At 42.8% G+C, this 19,898-nt stretch overlaps 1 protein-coding gene across 6 annotated transcripts in view; it reads right to left on the reverse strand.

Moving 5' to 3' along the window:
• rbms3 (RNA binding motif, single stranded interacting protein) overlaps positions 1-19,898 on the reverse strand; it is a 265,275-nt gene that overhangs the window by 54,082 nt on the left and 191,295 nt on the right. For all 6 annotated transcript variants that reach the window (XM_070846037.1, XM_070846036.1, XM_070846041.1 and 3 more), the window contains 2 exons: positions 16,270-16,427; positions 11,519-11,598 (listed from right to left, as the gene is read on the reverse strand). In XM_070846037.1, the coding sequence (XP_070702138.1) occupies positions 11,519-11,598; positions 16,270-16,427 (238 nt within the window). The remainder of the gene's footprint in view (positions 1-11,518; positions 11,599-16,269; positions 16,428-19,898) is intronic.

Consider the following 19,898-nt stretch of genomic DNA (forward strand, 5'->3'; position numbering starts at 1 on the left):
TGGATGCATCTGTGGCAAGATTACGTCTAGGGCTAAAAAAGAGATATGACTAGCTCAAGGTAATTCATAAATCTGTGTGTCTACATGTAAGAGGATCAAGAAATGGCCTGGTGAATGGGAAAACCTAGTGGTAGTATTTCCATAACTACATCATTGCTTTGTGGAAGACTGCTGCAGCAAAGAGGCCATTAAGTCAACACCTCTATGAATGCTAAGGGCTGGCAAAGGCCACGCACTGGAGAACACTATTATAAACTTCTATGCATCATACATACTGTATGTATGATTAATAATGGAGTAAGGAAAATAATCTTTGTTTATTTTGCCGGTAAACAATAGTGCATTTGGTAGTATAATACAATTTCTTTGATGAAGGGCTAAAGTAGAATATCACTAAACATGATAGAATAGAATAGAGTACAACTGTATCTGAAAATTAGTCTTTTGCATGTTTTCGTCCACTACTTAAAAATCCTGTTTTATTTTTGCATGACTGCTGATTATTTTGTACCTTCATAACGTCGTACCTTCATCATCATATTAATATTACTTTGCGGCTGCAAGTAATGGCTGTTTTGTAAATTCCAACTCAGCATCCAACAATTTGGAGTCAGGTTTTAATGGAAAAGGTAAGGAGCATGCTTGCTTGTTTGTCTTCTGGATTTAATGTTCTATTCATTCATTTGTTCGTTCAGCCTTTATTTATGCAGGGTGGTTGGAAGAGAGCAGCTCAATCTTTTTTATACAGGCACCCTGTGTTCACTATAAGTGAAGGCAACAATACGACATTTAGTTAAAATCGAAACACAATAATGGCATCTACACTTCCTTGAGATCTACATGTGCAAAAATAGACACTACTAACAGAATAGCTTTCTGAAAATTGTTACAAAATTAACTAACCTTGGAACAATGCAATAGCCAATACAAGAACCCCATAAAGCGTTTCAATCACTGATGACCTGCGCTTGCTTTTTTTGTATGTAACATGTAACAATTATTCAAGGTCAAAAAGACAATGAAGTATTTGAGCATCCACAGTGTTATAGTATGTGTAAAAACTGCAACTGACAGTTGAAGGTTTGGTTTTGCTTAAATGCATTATAGGAACTAGAATTTATGTTTTAAGTGATTCTCCTCCAACAACTTCATTGTTTTTCAATATCATATTCTGCATTTATGTGGGAGTCTCTGCTTTTACTTCAACTTTCACAGTATTTTAAAAATGTTTTAAGACCTTTCAAATGTTTTGTTGTTTGACCATCTGCCTTCAGGTGAAACAAAACCAACAAAATATTCCACTTCAACAGGGAACTGCGCTACGGTTACTGTGTAGCAAGCAAGACATGAAAAGTGAAATTTCTAGGTAGGGTAGGGTATATTCTTTAGGTGCCTCTCTGCTGTAAGTGTGGGCTGCTTGATTTTTTTTTTTTTTTCATTCCCTTGGTGGTGTATTGTTAGAGTGGCAGTTGTTGGACTCTCTGAGGTCTTTAAGCTCTCTGTTTTCCCCCTATTACGTGTGCCCGGTGGGGGGACAGACAGTTGTAGTGAGATGCGGTGCAGCGCAGCAGGGGTGGTCCCCAGATACCACAGATTCATACTTTCCACCTGACGCACAGGATAGAGAGAACAGAGAGCTGGCAATTACCAGACTTCTCTCTATATATACTGCAATCCTGGCCAGCTCTGCTCTGCTGTACTCCACTCTGAAGGCTGTCTCAGGGCCAAGCTGAAGGTAATGAAAGCAACACACTCCTAATGGACTATTGATGTGTGTGTATTTGTGCATGTGTGTGGATGCATGAGAGGAAGACAGAAAAAAGAGAAAGAGAGGCTCAACGAACAAAGGAAGGAAAAGGAGACTTCAAGAAACCACTCTGTTGGCATGCTAGTATGTTTTCCTTTTGTGCATCGCCTATATTGTTGCAATGACAAAAAGTGTGCATCCACGTCTGTAAGCTTCTGTAAATCATCTATATATGCAGAGTAAAAGCAGCAAAAATAAACCACAAGTGTGATCCAATAGGCATGATGTGCTGTACTGCTAGCCAAGGAAATAGAGACAGACAGAGAGACGGTGTGTCTGGGACATGAGGTCACTCTGAACCAGGTGTGTTTCCATCGTCCTTCAGCTCAAACACCAGCAGGCAGCTCTCATATAAATGTACTCATATACAAAGAAAAACACACAAATAGCCCCGGGTGACAAAAAAACACTGGCAACTCATACGCCATCACAGTACGTTTCACCAAATGGAACACGTCCCACTCCTACTGATCGTCCATTGGCAAGAGCATGTAGGTGTGCACACATTTTTTGTGTCTCTGTGTGTGTCCCCTTCCCCGCTGGCAGGCAGTCGGATGAATGAATGGGCGTCAACTCCTGGAGGTCCGGTGGCGCTACAGAAATAACTCTGCTGACCACAGTGACCTCTGCTTGTTCCCACACAGCCTGCGTCCTGTTCTAATGGAGGCCCGTGCTCTATTTTGGGGGCAGCAGCTAGATTTATCTCACTGCCCTCTGTGTCCTGGGATGGTGACAGTGACGTGGCCGGGTGTAACTGATGCCTGCTCTTTTTTCTTTTTTTTTTTTTCTCTTACCCTGCTTCCCTGACGCAAGCACACACAGGATACAATCAGTCCTGAGGTCAATTCTGGTCAGTCAGATGACCTGGCTATACCTCACTATTTCTGTTCACTTCCAAATGTATACCTTAAAAACATGCTAAAGCATAAGGGATTGGTAAAAAAAAAAATAGAAAGCTGTAATTTATTAAACTCATGTGTTGTGATATTCTAACCTAATAAAAGGTGCAGGAGATAGAGAAGAGTTGACCAGTGAACCACAGAAAGCAAGCCTGCTGAATTGCTTGCATACCACAGGGACCTTGGAGCATGATTATCCTCCTCAGCAAACTTAATCTTCATTCTGGAGGACAGGCAGGCTGGCCAAAAGGCTATGAGCTCAGTGACCTACTGTATCTGCTGAGAGGATGAATATTATTCTTTGCAAAGAAATGCATTGCCTCAGGTCCTGCATTAGATTAAGTTGACTGATGAATAAAAGCTGCAATCTATGGATCCGTGAAGATAATTGTGCATCTTAAGACTTCATTCCTAAGACTGGTGGACATCCTGTTTAGATCTAAAGAGAAGGATAAAAACCTAGAGGTTTTTGCTTATGACTGCAAAGTTGGCAGTGTGATACCTGAGCTTACTAGAATAAAATGAATGAGAAGCATGTCCAAATTCTTGAACAATTACTGTGCAAAGCATTCAACCTGCAGTCAGTCCATGATTGTGTTGCAGTGGGCAGAACTAGATGTTAGCAGAAAAATTTACTCTGATAAATAATACATGAATGCGATTGCTATACATATGTGATGCATTGTCCTCTCAATTTAAGTGCAGTATACATTTGCATGGTGTTTTCTGCATTTGCAATCACAATCCTGCACTTCATCCCTACTGGACACTCATACTGTATCATGCCTGATTTAACAAGATTAAGAGTCTACAGCCACGCTAATGGCTCTGTGAGGCTTAGGCAGAGTTCAGACAAACAGCACTGGGTCCATTTAAATAGGAAATCTGAGTTGGGTCTGTGGGGGGGGTGCTGACATAGAGGTCTATGGCAAACAGCACCATCCAACGTGGCACAGCATCAGCACACTTTCCTGGTCGATTACTTTATAACATGGGTGCCACATTTCTGCTCTTTACCTTGCAATTGTTGCAATAAAAGATCAAATAATTACCCTGCCAACTTTCTATTATTGTAATACCCTGCAGTGTTTTTGGGCGTCTGATAACCCTTCAAACTCATTGATCCATTACTCAAACAGGCCTTGCATTTCACTGTAAATGGTAAATGGACTGTTCTTGTATAGTGCCTTTCTAGTCTTTTCGACTACTCAAAGGACTTCAGCATCCAACTCTCATTCGCCCTTTTACACACCGGTGGGAGATGCCAACTCAAGGACACTTAGATTAGAGGAGCAGGGGACTGAACTGCAGATCTTCCAATTGGTGGACGATCTGTGTCACTGGTGCCTGAAACAACATATCCCAACCAACAAAGCCCCCTACATTATTTGTTTTTGGTCTCAACATCTATTTTGGCATAGTTGTGTTTTCAGCTAACTGCGATCAGTATAACAACATGTTTACAATGACAATGCTATTATAATTGCTAATATCAAAATTGTCTTTAAGACATTTCATGACAATCCATTCAATAGTGGCTGAGACACTTGTACAAAATGCCAACCTCATGGTGGCACTATAGGAAAAGTCAGGGGATTCATCATCTGGGGACCACAAATGTCTGTACAATGTCCAACATTGCCTTTCCTAGAGCCACAAAGCTGGCGTGGCTGATTTTGCAGTGAGGCAAAATACGAGAGAATGTATTCTTAATTACTGGGTGTATTATAAATTCATGGACATTTTAAATTCAAGAGCAATTAGATTTCTGACCTAACATTATTGCTGCAACACTTCCTTGGAAAATAATTGAATAACTGAAAAAAACAAAACAACTTTGTCATAGCTGTCAGCTGTCCACACCATGAGTGAATCCACAGCCCAAAAGGTAGGAAAACACATCAATGAGCAGGCTGAATGCATGTCAAACAAAGAGGAGAGGAAGAATGTTCTTCATAAATAAAAGCAGCCTCAGGTGCTTGTTTTGCTCGCACTAATATTGTGTGCACTCAGCTATATCCAGTAACATAGATGAGCATTAGGGAGGGATGAGCAGGAATGTGTGCGATGTGTAGAATAGCGAGCAGAGAGGAGGGGAGGATGTGCAGACAAAGTGAGGGATGAAAGACAGCGGCGGCAGGGAAGATAAGAGAGGGCGGGACAGATGAGAGAGTGTATAAAAGCAAGACAACAAAAAGTGCAGGGAGAGATGTGAGCAGGGTGAGGGGGAGAAAGATAGAAGGGGATCAACACGGTGGACAGCTGGGCCGGGGTCACGGGGATCAAGCTCAGGACGCGGTCGCACAGTCAATGTCATCCTTTCATCTCATCAGCTACAGATGCGGCAACCTAAACTTTACTCAAATTTAACCTTCCAAAAGCACGGGTTGATCCAACTTTCTCTCCTCTCTCTTCTGCTTCCCTACATCACCAATCACTTTATTCCCCTCTCTGCCCTTTTCCATCTGTTCCCTTTTATCTCCTCTCTTATTCCTGTCACATTCCCTCAACTCCTAAGCTATTTCTTGCCATTGCACTTCTGCTATATTTCTCTCCATTACTCTCCATCGTTATATATATTTTTCTCATGGCTACTCTCCTTCATTCTGTCTCTCTCTACATTAGATGTGGTTAAGTGGAGAGCAAAGTCAATAGTTCCTGCCTAAACCCCTCCAGGAGCCAGAGCTCCTCTCTTCTGCCTAAACAAACTTTGAAGCCAATCAAAGGGCTTATATTATTTTCTGTGGAAATGGACTACAGCAGGTGAATACTTTATATTTCAGCGACAGATCAACTCAGAGCTGCTCCTCTCTCTTCCTCCTTTCTGTGCTAACTGTTGGCTTCCCTCATGATTGATACAGTTCAGTGGCAAAACAAACAAAGCGTGACAAATCCAGATTATTGTCTGTGGGCGAGATAAGGTTATAATGAGAAAGTGCATCGGGGGAAATTGATCCTTTTTCAGGAAGCTGTCTGATTTACTGGGGATGCCAATAATAACTTCCTGTGTGTTCTGACTCTAATGGGAGGCGGGTGAAGTCAGGGTGGGGGGTGGAAGGTTCATGCAAAGAGGACAGATTTCATTACGATGCAATATCCTGAGAAATGTATTTGAAAGGGAGTTTTGGTGGCTAATTATCATCTGTGGCAGTGTATATTGAAAAGCTGTCTGATTGTCATTGTGTATCATAGAGAAATATAGCTACTTTACACTGGTTGACAGGAGCAGTAAATGAATTATCAATACATAATGGATTTGACCTTTTGTTTCTGTCAAAAAAGAGAAAGAAAAACATTAGATATAAACAATTCACAGATCAGCACCCACGCATGACACACAGATGCATCATGGGAAAATGTGCCTTGGCATGCTTGCAGAGGCAGCCATGTCTGAGGCACGCTGACAGCCAAGCCACCAACCTAACTGGCTGCACGTATCGTCACCATAGGGGAGAGAAATGGGCCTGCTGACAGGCCAGTTATTAGCCAGGGGAATGTGGGAGGGATTGTAGAAATTAACATGGATTACTCAAGTATGACTGACAGTTTCAGAAGGGCTTTTTGTGACTTACCAAGTGATTTGGGACTTGCCTTAATTCAGCAAGGGACGTTTTAATACCGTGGGCTGTCTCTGCTATCTTGGCACCGTTGCCTTGGTGAGGATGCCAACAGGGAGGGAATCTTTTTCTGCAACAGCACCCCCAGCAACAGCTCCCCCACCCTCAGTGGCACTGGCCTTGTGTTCTGCAAATAATGACGGGATGTGTCGGCGGGCCAGCACTTGGGGTTCAGAACTGTCTTTTGGTCTATGCCGTGCTTTGTGTAAATGTGAGCTTGCCAAATAGTGGCCCTGGTGAACTCTATCTGGCATAAGCCTGACAGCTGCGGTGGTTGTACAAAGCCTGGGTGTCATCTGGGTCTCTGACAGATCAGGGAAGTAAATCAGAAAACAGGGAATTTGACTGGGATTTGCAAATGCAATCACATCCATATTCACATTCAAGAATATGGCTTTTACTATAGGCCTAAATAAACTTTTTATATGTATACACTAGAATAGGATACTTAGGAACTTTTAAACTAAAAGACAGAGCGTGAGTGCGTCAGTCAATGTGGCTTGAAAAGAAATTGTGAAAACAGATAAGGTTAGAGAGAGAAATGCCAGACTGCCGTAAAAAAAAAAAAAAAAAAAAAAAAAGAAGCAGGAAATCTTGTACATATTGCATGTTTCCGTTTGCTTCCATCTCCCAGGGCCACTGTGTCTGCTTCCTGATGTGGTTTCCATTATTTATCCAGCATCTATTGGACAATATTGGAGCCGACTCTCAGCTCTGCTGCCATATTGGCAGAAGGACAACGGGGCCAGCAACAACAACGGAAGTGAAAAGGAAGAAGCAGCAGTGTTACTGCACATTCAGTCTGGACTGAATCTCTGTTTGCGCAGTTAGACGTTCATGCGAATGCTGGATTCATCAAATTCTGATGCTGTCATATGGCAAAGCTCAACAGTACCTGTATCAAGGCTCCCTTAAAACACACCTTCTTGTTTATTTAGCTGTTATTTGATTATTGACAATGAAATTAAGTTAAACCACACAAAGAGCAGCAATTCGCCTGAGCAGCACAGCACATACAGTGTATCAGATGTTATCAATTTCCTCGCTGCCATGGAAGACACACAATATGGGACGTACATGAGATTACTCACCTGCCAAAACCAAACAATAGCTAATGTATCTCCGGTTCAAATTACATTTACCATAGGGTGTCATCTCTAAGCTGTTTAATGCATTGTGGGACGAAGGGCTTTAATCAGCAAGGCTCAGTGGAGCCAGCGGATTAAATCACTTTTTATCTGTGCTTCCTTTGACTTTCCCAGAGCTCAGGGTTGCAGTGTAAATCATAATGCGCCCCTGTTGGGCTCACTTCAGTATGGTTTATTGCTGTAGTAACATTTCATAAATTCCATTTATTTTGTGTATTGAGTAAATCCACACCCACTGAAAAACAAGGATAACTCTTTATTCTCACCTCCAACTACCAAGTTGACAATTTCTCAGAAAGCAGCTTAAAGTCCACCTATCTGAGTGTTTGCAGCTCATTTACTTTTAGATACATGTACAGTATGCATGTGTATGTGCGTACTTGCATGCAAATTTAAGTACATCGACTTCATCCATGTGCACGCATGGAGCATGTGAATGACTTTTTTGTCTGTGTGAGGATGTATGCACATTCACAGCCGGCAACAACAACGAGGAGAGCGCTTGCCGCATTGCACAGAATTGCTAAACAGCTGTAGTGCTCCATCAGGGCTATCGATCATGTCCCTCTCCCTGAATCACAATAAGACGTGGGCAGAGCAGAGCGGGTGGAGCAGGCCTCGGTGACTGGCTTGTTGGACGAAAGCTACGCACCTCTCATATCAACCAGGCCTCACCAAACACACCTGACTGGATAGCTGATTTGATGCATCTATATGCAAGTGTTGTACTGCTTGGTTTCTGTTGAACTTCAATTCAAGTTCTTGGCAAGCACCGCCTATATTCAGTGGTGTGTTTTATTGCTTATAAAGAACGTAAGTGTCTATCATGTTTACTGCACTTGTTTCTTGTGTCATAGATATAAAAGATGTCTGATAACAACAAGTATTGATATAACACCTCAGGCACTGTACATGCCGGACATGAATCAAAAGTGTATTAAACTATATATTGCATCTAAATAACACATGTAACCACTAGAAAATCACACATGCTTTAATTAAAAACTTAACAGTAAGAATAGGGAAGTTGTTTAAGTATCATTAGCTGCCATCTGCTATCACCCCCCCACACACACACACACACCACCACCACCACACTGTATATCAACTCAACATCTCATGTAATCACAAGGAAGTTAGATGTTATTACATTAAAATTGAAACAGGAAGTGTATGGAAGCTGTCTATGGCACCATTAACTGCCATCTGTTAGCATCTCCACAGTCCTCTGCTCTGTATCTTCCTCCTCTCTGTGTTGTCGCATTATCTTCTGCGTTAACTTCCTGCCAATATGATAACTTCCTTTCCGTTTATTTTCCCATGGTCAGTTGAATTTAACAGATGACCTGGCATCTGACATCCACATATTTACTTCCTGGTATGGGACAGCAAGGTTACAACTCAATATCCTTTTGTATTGCCACTGGACACACCTGAGTAGAGGAGGGCAACTATAACAAGGCAAACCCCCATCACACACTCATATACACACACACACACACACCCACATCTCTTGACACAGCATGATTGAGTGGCTAAGCTGGAAATGTGGAGGCTTGTCAGATATGGGCTTGAGAGGATTGGTGAGCAAGCTTGGTTCATTGAGAAGAGTGTGTCTGTGTGTATGTGCATGCATGCATGTTGAATGGGTTTGTGGCGCGTGTGTGCAGGCGTGTGTGTGCTACCACAGCTGCTTTGTGTGTCTTTGTGGGCTGTGTTTCAAACGCTAAATGGTGGAAAAAAGGATTTCATTAGCATTATATGAATGTTGACATTCCTCTCAGGTCAAACTTAGTGGTGCATGACTATATTTGTGCTTATGTGGTTTGTGCGTGTGTGTCAAAGCTCACACAGTGTAGTAGTCATAGCTGTCACACAAGTATACCCATGCATGTGCACACATACACACACCCTTGTGTGAGGCGCAGGCCCCCCGGGGGGTGCCGCTGAGCTGTCAAAGCAGGATGGATGAAGAAGCTGCCCTGCATAGCAAGGGGCTCTGGGGAAATACCACCAACATGACACACACACACACACACACACACACACACACACACACACACACACACACACACACACGCGCACACACACACACACACACACACACACACACACAGACAGTGCCTCTGTCAGCACACAAATACGGTATGTATGTGTTTCAGCTTTAAAATGCATAAATTTGAATATACACGCATGAATCAGCACATAGAAGCAAATACAAGCGAAGTGAGAACATATAATGTGCACACACACATACACAAATCTACAGGGGCTATTTGCTGCCTGTGTTAGAAACAGAAACAGCCCTGGGGTCCTCTACAGAGGACCATCTGAGTTTGATAACAGAGGAACGTCCAGAGATCTCCATTTAGCAGACAGCAAATCAACATGGACAGTGTCAGAAAGCAGAAAAAAAGGCACTTCCACAACTCCAACCCCATCTTTTATTGATATTTCAGCTGCATTCTTTGTTGGCTTACCTCCAAATGAAGTGGTTTACATAATCTAGTTGGTTTACAATCTGTCTGATCATCTGACTGTTTGGTGTTTCTTGCCCTGTCACACCTTGTTGTAGGAAAATGTCACCGGGTTTCCAAATCTCAGCAATTTGACGACTCCAGTCGGTAGATATAGTTGTAATAAACTAAGGGATTTATTAACACATGCATTATTTCAAATTACATGGCAACGCATGAGGAACAACGATACCCGTCGCAACACCCAGTTATGTGTACACACACATCAACAGAGAGAGGAGATTTCATGGACCCTTTAGGAGGGACCATAGTAGCACCAGACCAGAGCAGACCTTGTAAACGTAACTATTCTTAATTCCACAGAAGGATTTCCTCAATCAGGGCGGTAAATCTCCATGCTTGGCACAAGCCTGAACAATCCATTAACAATAATAAAGCCTGAGCGGCCGGGAGATAGACCCTTAAAGGGGAAGGTCAGCCTGATATTACAGCTTTAAAGGTTTCCTATTACGGCTCAACTTCAATATAACCACTCACCTTGCCTTTAATGGCCGCTGGCTATGCAGTTGCTGAGCATATATGGAGATTCTAAATCCAGTCTCTCTGAGATATTACTGGATAGTGGAGGGCGATTTATGGGTCTGTTTCTGTGCTGCTGGTTGGAGGTGTGGGAACTGTTAATAAAATTGCCACAGGGGTGAAGGAGATCGCCTCAGTATCGCCCTGTCTGGCCCCCACACACTGCTGGGACACACGGGAGGCTGCGAGTGCTGCAGCACCTGGCCCCAAAAGTGCTTAGACAGCATGTTTTGTCTTCATCCTGGCCTTTCCCTCTGACACTTTCTTTCAAATCCTTATTCTCCTTCCACCTCGCTTTCCTTTTTGCAACCACCTCTTGTCACCTTTAGTCCCCTGGAGACTTGCTCAGTTTCCAACACCTCCAACACTTTGTCTCTCTTTGTTTTAAACTTTTGAGGCATTGATGCTACTTTAGACACTGGATAAAAAGTCAAATTTCTGTGCTACCACACAGTGTGGTACAACGCTGCTCTACATCTGTCTCCATTTTGTGACTTTCTTTCTTTCAACCTCTTGTCCCTGACTGTTTTCTCCTTGGCCAGCTTGTTCCACTGTCTAGGGTGACTGCAGAAAAGAGAGATAGGAAGGAGAGAGGACGCGGCAACAAAGAGCAGGAGAGGAAAGAGGGGAGAGTGCAAGCTCTTAAGTAGATTGCAAAGAACAGCACAGAGGCATGAGTGTGAATATTAAGAGGGCTTTCTCCTGCCCGAGAAGTTCCAGCCTGCAGCAGGAGCACCACCAGAGAACGAGAGCGATGGTGATAGAAAGGGAGAGAGCCATATAGAAACGTCATCTATTCAGCCATAGCCACGACAGCCAGCTTCAGGTGTCAGAAACAACGGTGTACACAATCTATCACGCTGTCCAGCAGATTTGAGATGAGGAATTACCATAATTGAATTAGAAAGGAAGTTTCTCATTTCAAAGGTGATGATTTTTCAAGAAAGAAAAGGAAGGGGTGAGGCCAGAGTAATGTAAAGGGGAGACTCACCTGGAATGCCTGGCGGAGTTTTCAGGTATTTTCCATTGAAATGCTGTATCACTACTTCGCATTTCTCTGTGGACTCCATCCTGCAACAAAATGTGATTCATGCACTTCAGTTTCAGAATATTCACCATCCATGTGCAGCAAAGGTTCAAAGTGACCAGTTTATAGTAATAAAAATCCTCCCTTTGAAACAAAAGTATCCAGAATTTGATTTTCTATTAGAAAAAAACCCAAACATTTCCATGTTAAGTTACAGTAACACCAAAACACACGCCTCACGCATGGATTTGCAACTAGTGTGCACGTTACAATTCAGATTCTTTCATATATTCTGACAAAGGACGCATATTAAAATGAGACACTTTTTAAATGCAGGCTTGAGTTATTGCTATGCCTATGCTTATGGTAATATGCTCCTGGAATGTGCAGAATTCATTGCTTTTCAGATTTTCATGCTTTATTCGCTCTCACCTCGGAGAATACTCATATCATCCTGTCAGCCTCTCACTTCTCTGTCCTCTGTCTCTCATCCTCCTCCTATCTCTACCTTCATCCTTCTTTTTTTTTTAACCATAGCTTCTTTATCGCTCTCTCCATCCCATCCATCTTACTCCTGGCCTGTCTGCACCTCTTCTTTTTGACGTCTCTCTCATTCCTCCCCGTCTTTCAACCTTGGTTATTTCCTCCATCTTTCACTGTTACCCTCACTCTCTCCCGCCCCATCTCTCTCACTTTCCGTGCCCTCCTTTCCTTCCCTCTCTGTCCATCCTTTTGTTTCTCTGTTACGCCCTACTGACATCAACATCTTTCTCCCTTTTCCTCTCGCTACTTCTCTTTTTAGAATATGTAATCTTTCACACTTCCTGGCATCATCCATCTCTCACTGACCCTGTATCCACCCTTTTCCCCAGTGCTCTTTCTTCTCCTTCTGTCCCCGCTGTGTTTGGGAGGGCTGATATTAACCAGCGTGTGTGACTCAGCTGATCACCAATCAGGACTACTGGCATTCCACGCATCTCTAGAACTCTAGTAGAGCTGATTCAAAGACTATGTATATAGGGCTGGATAGGGTTTGAAATTTCAAGATTGTATATATTCGTTTAATAAAAGAAATCAGACTCAAATGTTAAATTTCTAAACACAAGTAGCTGTACAAGAACTGTGCCTAAATAGAACTCCCTAAAATTGGGGAAAAAATCTTTTTAATTCTTTTTAACCCTCTTATTTGATCAAAGAATAATTAAAGAGAATAAAAAACAGTACAAATAGAAGAGAGCCTGGTGACTTTTAGTAGCTGATTGTATTCAAATGCTAAGGACACCTTTCGGTCAGTACCTGGAAGGAAGAAAATCTTTCCAAAATTCCAGCCTTTCCTCTCCTCCAAAGACAAGAGCTGATTGTTGTTTAATTCCATATATTGAACAGTGCATAATAACTTGTTTTGTATGTATTATTTATTTTACTGTTACTGTAAAATACTGTTGCATATATGCTTTGGCAACATTTTTGATAAACGTGGCATGCCAGTATTGATTAATTTAAGTGAATGTACATTTACAATCTGTATGCATTTATGCTCACATTTATAATATGCTCCTAATCCATGTTTGCACACACAACTGCACTTTAATTCAGTAGCGCAAACATGCCAATAACCCCTCCATAATGCTTTCACTTCAGGAGGCAGCCGAGTGACACAGAGAGGATGCATGAAGCACAGCTAACCTCTTTATCGCTTTTGCTCTCTTTCACTAAAGCCTAACAACCGTGTAAACAGTGCACACTCAATTTAGTGCTTGTGAAATAATGAATTATGTAGTTGTATAGTGCATTATCAATACAAAAGCTGTTTTGAGATTATTTTTTGGGATGTTTTTGCGGCCCATTTTAAAAGACGCTGAAAATGTGGTTGAATGCATGCCCTTCTCCAGAGTTTAAAGTGATTCTCTAACTGGAAAAGTTGCTGCTTACGTTTCTCTCACTATTCCCTCGCGTTCTTTATCCATCCTCCTCATACCCCCTCTGGCTATTCATTGTTTGCCTCCTCTTAAAAAGCGTCTCTCCTTCACTGTTTCCAGCAGTAGGTAATCAGGTAATAGGGAAACAGGTGGGTAGACGAGGAGTACACAAGGCAGACTGGCTGTTATACAGTCATAAGGATATAACCCAGTCAGCCGAACTTGTCTGTTGGTCCGTCAGGCTTTAGGAGGCAGCCAGTCAGGCAGAGGGCAAGCCAGGTAGGTAGTGAGGCAGGCTGGCTTTTCTCTGTGTGCTGCTGGTTAATGGCATCAGGTGCTGCTGTCTGCAATGATTAGTGCTGGGGCTGGAGTAATGGACTCTGATAACAGTAATGGATCGGCCCACAAACACTTAGCTCAGTTTACTCTCTCTAATGCCCCTCATGGCCCAACCCTCAGCAGCCGTCTGTCTGTCTGTCTGTTGACACAGCTAACTGGAGCTCTACAATTCATAAAATGCATTGATTTCTTATTTCCCTTTGTCTCGAGCTCTGTTTGCTTTATTTTTCTGACCTGTACTTATCAATTACCACCATTCTCTTTTATTTGTTGATCCACACACAGACAATAAAACCCTCTGCATCCCTCTTTTTTTTCTCCTTATCTAACCAGAACACCACTCACTCACTTCTTACATTTTCAGCTACGCCCACACTTGCTCATTTCACTCTCTATTCCTTACTCTTTCTCTATCACAGACTGCATTCTCTTTCCCATCACCTTCTCGTTCTCTTTATAATAACCTCTACGATTAGTTATTTTTACTTAGCCATTGTTTCACACTCCTGTCCCTCTCTCTCCTGCCGTCTCACTCCCTTTCCATCATGTCTCCTCCTCCTCCCACTGAGGGCTGCTTGAACAGGTGGCTTGTGGCAGGTTGTTGCTGTGCTCTGCTTGTTGGCCTGCAGGAGGCTGCCTACCTGTCTGCGTGCGTGCGTGCATGTGAGAGTCTGCTCATAAATGAATGTGTGGGTATACGTGCACATATGCACGAATAGAGGCTTACGCACAGGTGTGCAGGTATGTGTAGAGGCCTGTCTGTGCATATGCTCATGTTTGGCCATAAGTGCCTGTTTGTGTGTGTGTGTGTGTGTGTGTGTGTGTGTGTTTGTGCTTGTCTGTCCTGCTGTAACCCTCGGTAATAGAGCAGGGAATAGGAGAGGAGTTCAGCCAGAGCAGGTGATTAAGAAAAATCCCTGCAAGATGGCGGTTCTGTGGCCGTCATTGGCCTCCTCTGGGTAAACAAGGGAGGAATGTGAGGAGAGGAATGAGAGCCTGGTGGCTGCTGCCGAGGACAAGGACAGAGCGGTTTATGACTTTGGGGGATTAACAAGCTGAAGTGGAAACTTTTATAAGTAGAAAAAGAAATAAACTGTTCAGTTGTAGGCTTGGTGGTAGAAATATAGTAGCCCTGGCTTTACTATAAGGACAATGGTTTAATTGCTGGTATCTATGAATGTGTGTGAATGTACGCGGATATGAACAAAAACAAACTCCATCTGCAGGAATCATCAGACAGGCGTCCATCTAGAGTGAAGGTGTATGTACACTGTGTATTTATGTGTACATGGGTCTATTTGTGTGCAACTAACAAAGGTCAAATTATTCCTTCCTTACTACTGCAGAACAGTAGGGATACAAAATGGAGGATACAAAAGAGAGCTGCATAAAGCATGGCATTAAGTCTTGATCCAAGTGTAGTGTGAGTGCACATGTATTTCCATTACTTAAAAATCACTGTCACGGGTTTAGCCAGTCCTGTAAAGTCAGATATACACTTGCATGCACACACCACATTCCCTCTTCTATTAATAATTAAATCAATGTGGCTTAAAAGTGTCTGTGTTTAATGTTAGCAAAGCATGATTTTACATCGTCATCATTACTCCTGTTTGTTAGTGTCGGGAGACCCGCCAGTGAAAATTTAATATTGATTTCTATTCTGGGTCATAGTGTAACAAAGCACACCAAGTGGTACTTGTACTTACATGTTTATTTATTGTTAAAGGGTTTGGCAAGGAAAACAAACTGCTAACTGTTTCTCCTCTGCTGTATGTGCGTTTCTCTGTTTTAAAGCTGGAGCTGCAGAACGGTAACGCAGTGTACCACTGGCTTATGAAAAGGGGTTCCCGGGGGAAGGCGCCAAGAGTGATACAGTTGGAGAAGTGTTGATTTGTGCATCACTAAGCAGTGCTATTCACTGGTCTTAAGTACCTGCCTAAAAATGTATGTTTAGAATGTTTTGTAATTAATTACAAAGGTTAGGATGTTTCATGGACTACGTGCTAATCTCCAGTGGGATGGCTGATTATCAAACATTAATCAGTGTCTTTTGGTAGGGCCAAGTTGATATAAAGGAGGAGGCTGGAGTTCAATGGGTTTTTCACTTATGGTCAGAATTCAAAACATAAATGAGCCAGTAGGGAGAGCTGCAAGGTGGACAACAGTACAAGGGCATTGTCTAGTACAGAGCTGAGGCTTCTTCTTTGTTTCTGAATTTTGCAATTTATTATCCTATTTCTTTTTTTTTGCCAGTCTAGTTCATCTTCAAATTTTTAATTTTTGACCAGATCTGCACTGTACACATTGCTATTCAGGATTGTCAAGTTCCATTTGTGAATACACCTGGACTGCATAATTGGATCTTTCAGTTCTTGTACCCAAGCCACTCGGTCAGCCCTACAAACTGCCTCTAAACTAGTGCTTCTGTGTCACTGAATCATTATCATTGCTTACCTGGCGAAGCCGACTCCTCTGCTGACACCATTGGCATCCCTCAGTATCCTCGTGGAGATGACATGACCCAGGGGTTTCAACATGTTCTCCAGCTCCTGCTCATCCATAGACACCGGCAGGTTGGAGATGTACAGGTTGGTGGGGTCCTGCTCCTGTTGCTGCAGGGTGAAGAGGTAGAATAGCGGGGGAGGTGGGGTTGGGGTGGATGTAAGGGAGAGGACGAAAAAGGAGAGGAAAAGGTAAGAAAAAATGCCAAATAATGTAATTACCAGCACTTGTAGGAATTGTGAAACGGCTCATTATCGTGAACAGTCCTGTAAACTCTAGCTGAACTCACATGATGTTTGACATTCATACATTCATATGCTGACATGCAATGTGGATGCATCAAGAGTTTATTGTGCTTCTGGCTCCATGTATGAGATAGTGACTGTGTGAGCTCTGAGTGTGCTCCTTTGTGCCCGATGTTAAGTGTTAAGTAAGTTTAAAGTACAAGAGAAAGGGAGATACAAATATAGAGTAAGCAGTTGGGTACAGTGTATTGTACAACAGCATTTTCTCTGTATTGCCCAGAGGCTGCTGCTAGCTAGGTGAAGCTGCACAGCTGGTGGTGGGCTGAGCCTGAGCTAGCAGAGGCCCCTTTGAGCTCTACAGTAGAACAGCTGGGAACAGCAGCCCAGCCCCACCACTCAATCAGTCACTGAGCCACGCAACCACTGTATAAGTCAACCAGCTTTCCATCTATCTATGCTACAAGTCTGTCAGTCTCTAAATTAAGCATGAAACTACAATATGTCATCCTTATCTCCAATTATGTATCTTTATGTTTCTGTATGCACGTTAGAATATTCTTTTCTAACACATCAAATTACATTCAATCCATCCTCCCACCAAGGTACTCAGTAAACTATCCCATCAGGCAGCATGCCAGATTCTGATCTGTTACCAGCTCTCATTCATCACATCTTATCCTTATCCAACATCCACATCACCAAACCTTTCATCCAACAGCAGCCAGGTGCACCCTGGGTTAAAGCTACCGAGAGCAAACGCAAAATTACAAAAAGGCCTCTATGCTGCGGTTGGTGGTCAGTGTAATGTGATGAGTGAATGAATACTGCAACATTTTGACACGATTTTTAATAGATCTTTTGTATAATATAGGACAGATCTTTTCATTGTGAACTACACTTTGAAACATGTATTCAACTGAATGAATCCAAGTATATTTCCTTCTCACCCTTAATAGCAACCTAAAATATCATGCTACGTTTCAATCCACTTTAGATCAATAATGCGAGCAGTGGAGGACTCTGAAAAGAACATTTCCATGTAGAGAGACAATAATCTGTGCGATGGTTGGGATGTAATGACAATAGCAATTTAACAAGACATGCATCTATAAAAAATTATGGAACGATATTAATGCTAAAGTTCCATTAGTTCAGGAGTGGCTAAATCAGATCAGCCAAGTCTAGTCTCATAAAACTTAAGAACTGGCGGCAAGACAAGAGAGGAAGAGACGCAAGGACAAGTGGAGGAACTAACAGATTGTCACCCAAAGATAATTCAGACATTATGCACCTAATCAAAATTTAGTATAATGCAGTTTTTTTTTTTTTTTTTTACAGTGAGCCATGTAATCTGTTAATAGCACACTTTTGAATTCAGCTGATTCGGTCTCAAATAAATGCCTCAAAAAGATGAGAGACATGAAGTCTCAGTGATCTATTTCACACGCATATACGCAGCACTGTAAACAGCAACTTCAATACAGAAGTCTGTCTTCTTCTCAGTCGGGGGTTGTGGAGATATTTCAGTTGCAGCCTACATGTAAACACTGTCTTTAAGAATCTTTACAGACTCTGTGCTTCGCCATAGGCAACAGTGTCTCACTCCATCTTGTTTTGCTTTCTGTTGACAGCGGAGGAAGAGGTTAAGGAGGAGGAGAGGAAGTGCCTCCACCAGCGTCCTGCCTCCATCTCTCCATCTGTCAGAGGAGAAGACTGGTCCCTCCCCTGATTCATTTGCCGTCTTATCTGACAGGACATGTTTGATCTGATTAAAGCCTTTGGGAGAAAGCTGCCTGACGTGAAAGCAGGAAAACCGCATCTCTTTCTCCTTTAACCAGGAACTCAATTCCCTAACTTTGGGGGCAAACTAAACTCCTCCTCCTTCAGCAGGTTTGTCAGATTAATGTGTTTCAGAATGAGTGAGAAAGGGCTCACAAGCGTTTGTATAACACAGGATTTGGCAGTGAATGAGGCTTAATTAAATCTGCCCGTAAAAATCTACTGTACACGTGTCACTCTCCTGCTAAGTCCCTTTGGTGTGTGTAGCCGTGCAGCTGTGCTTTCCTTTGAGTTTCACTGGTTATGTGAGGCGATGTTTTTCAGGATTATGTCAAATAGGCTTCGTATTCCAATGAAGACAGGAGGTCTGGATCAAAGAGTTAACTGACTGACTCACTCACTGAGCTAAGCCAATGACACGAGTTTGTGTGTGTGTGTGTGTGTGTGTGTGCGCACACTTTTGAATGAAAGCACTTTCTCATGTGACAGAACATGCGGTGAAAGAGTGTGACAGAACTTGAAGCAGTAATTTGTGCGCGTGGGCTAATAGTGGAGGGCTACGTTTGCTGGGGGATTATCACGGGGAGGCCTCATCGACGCACGGCCGCCTCGCTATGTTTCCTCTTTGATGACGTTCCGCACCACAAAGCCCTAAATACCCAGATGAGAAGGTTATGGGGAGGAGAGGAAATGGGAGCATTTTGACGGGAGGTGAGATGGGCTGGCCCATTCCACAAGGAGATTTAATTTCCTTTAATGTCAGCCTTCGCACACGCTCTGCTGTCAGGCAGTGAATGAAACCGTAATTGAGGTGTGTGTGTGCGTGTACCTGTGCATATATCCTATCTCAGAGTAATTATGAGTGTGCGTTTGTTCCATCAAATATACATACTGTGATGCTGTGCCTGTGTATGTATCATTTCTTGTGTGTGTGATGGCAGTTGTGTCTGTCCTCTCGCCACTGACCAGCGTTGTAGAAGGCTAATGGAAAGGCTCCAGGCTGGGCTGGGCCTTTGATGAGCGTAATTCCTTCACCTTGCCACGAGGAGGATGGGAGGAATCCAACTGTGTGTGTGACAGGAACGGAGGGGGGGGCGGCCGACGTGTCATTTCCCGCTGACGGATGGCCCCCTCGCTAGAGCTGACAGCCTCGTAGCTGTTATTTCATTTCAACACCCTGCTCTGTTTACCTCACTGTAATTTCTGAGAACATTACCATACTACAGAGGAGGGGGTATTAGCACAAATAATAATAAAAAAAACAAACAGGCAAGTACGTGGGTTAAGAAAATAGAAGTTATAGATCACGGTGGAAGAATAAAAAGGAAAGAAAGAGAAAGCTTGAGAGAAAGACAGGAATGGAGGCAGCTGACATGACAGGCAGATATAACACATTAAAGGAAGCCCTTGTTGCCTTTTGACAACGCTTGAGGGAAAAGAGACATCAGCCGTTAGAAGTCTCACGTTGCGCCTATGGGGCTCTCAGGGCTGTATCCATTTAACTGATAAAAGTTAGACTGATAGATATGTGTCTTGACTGGGGGCACTGCATCTAAT

Source organism: Pempheris klunzingeri, chromosome 16 (genome assembly GCF_042242105.1).
Source record: "Pempheris klunzingeri isolate RE-2024b chromosome 16, fPemKlu1.hap1, whole genome shotgun sequence".
Taxonomy (NCBI): domain Eukaryota; kingdom Metazoa; phylum Chordata; class Actinopteri; order Acropomatiformes; family Pempheridae; genus Pempheris; species Pempheris klunzingeri.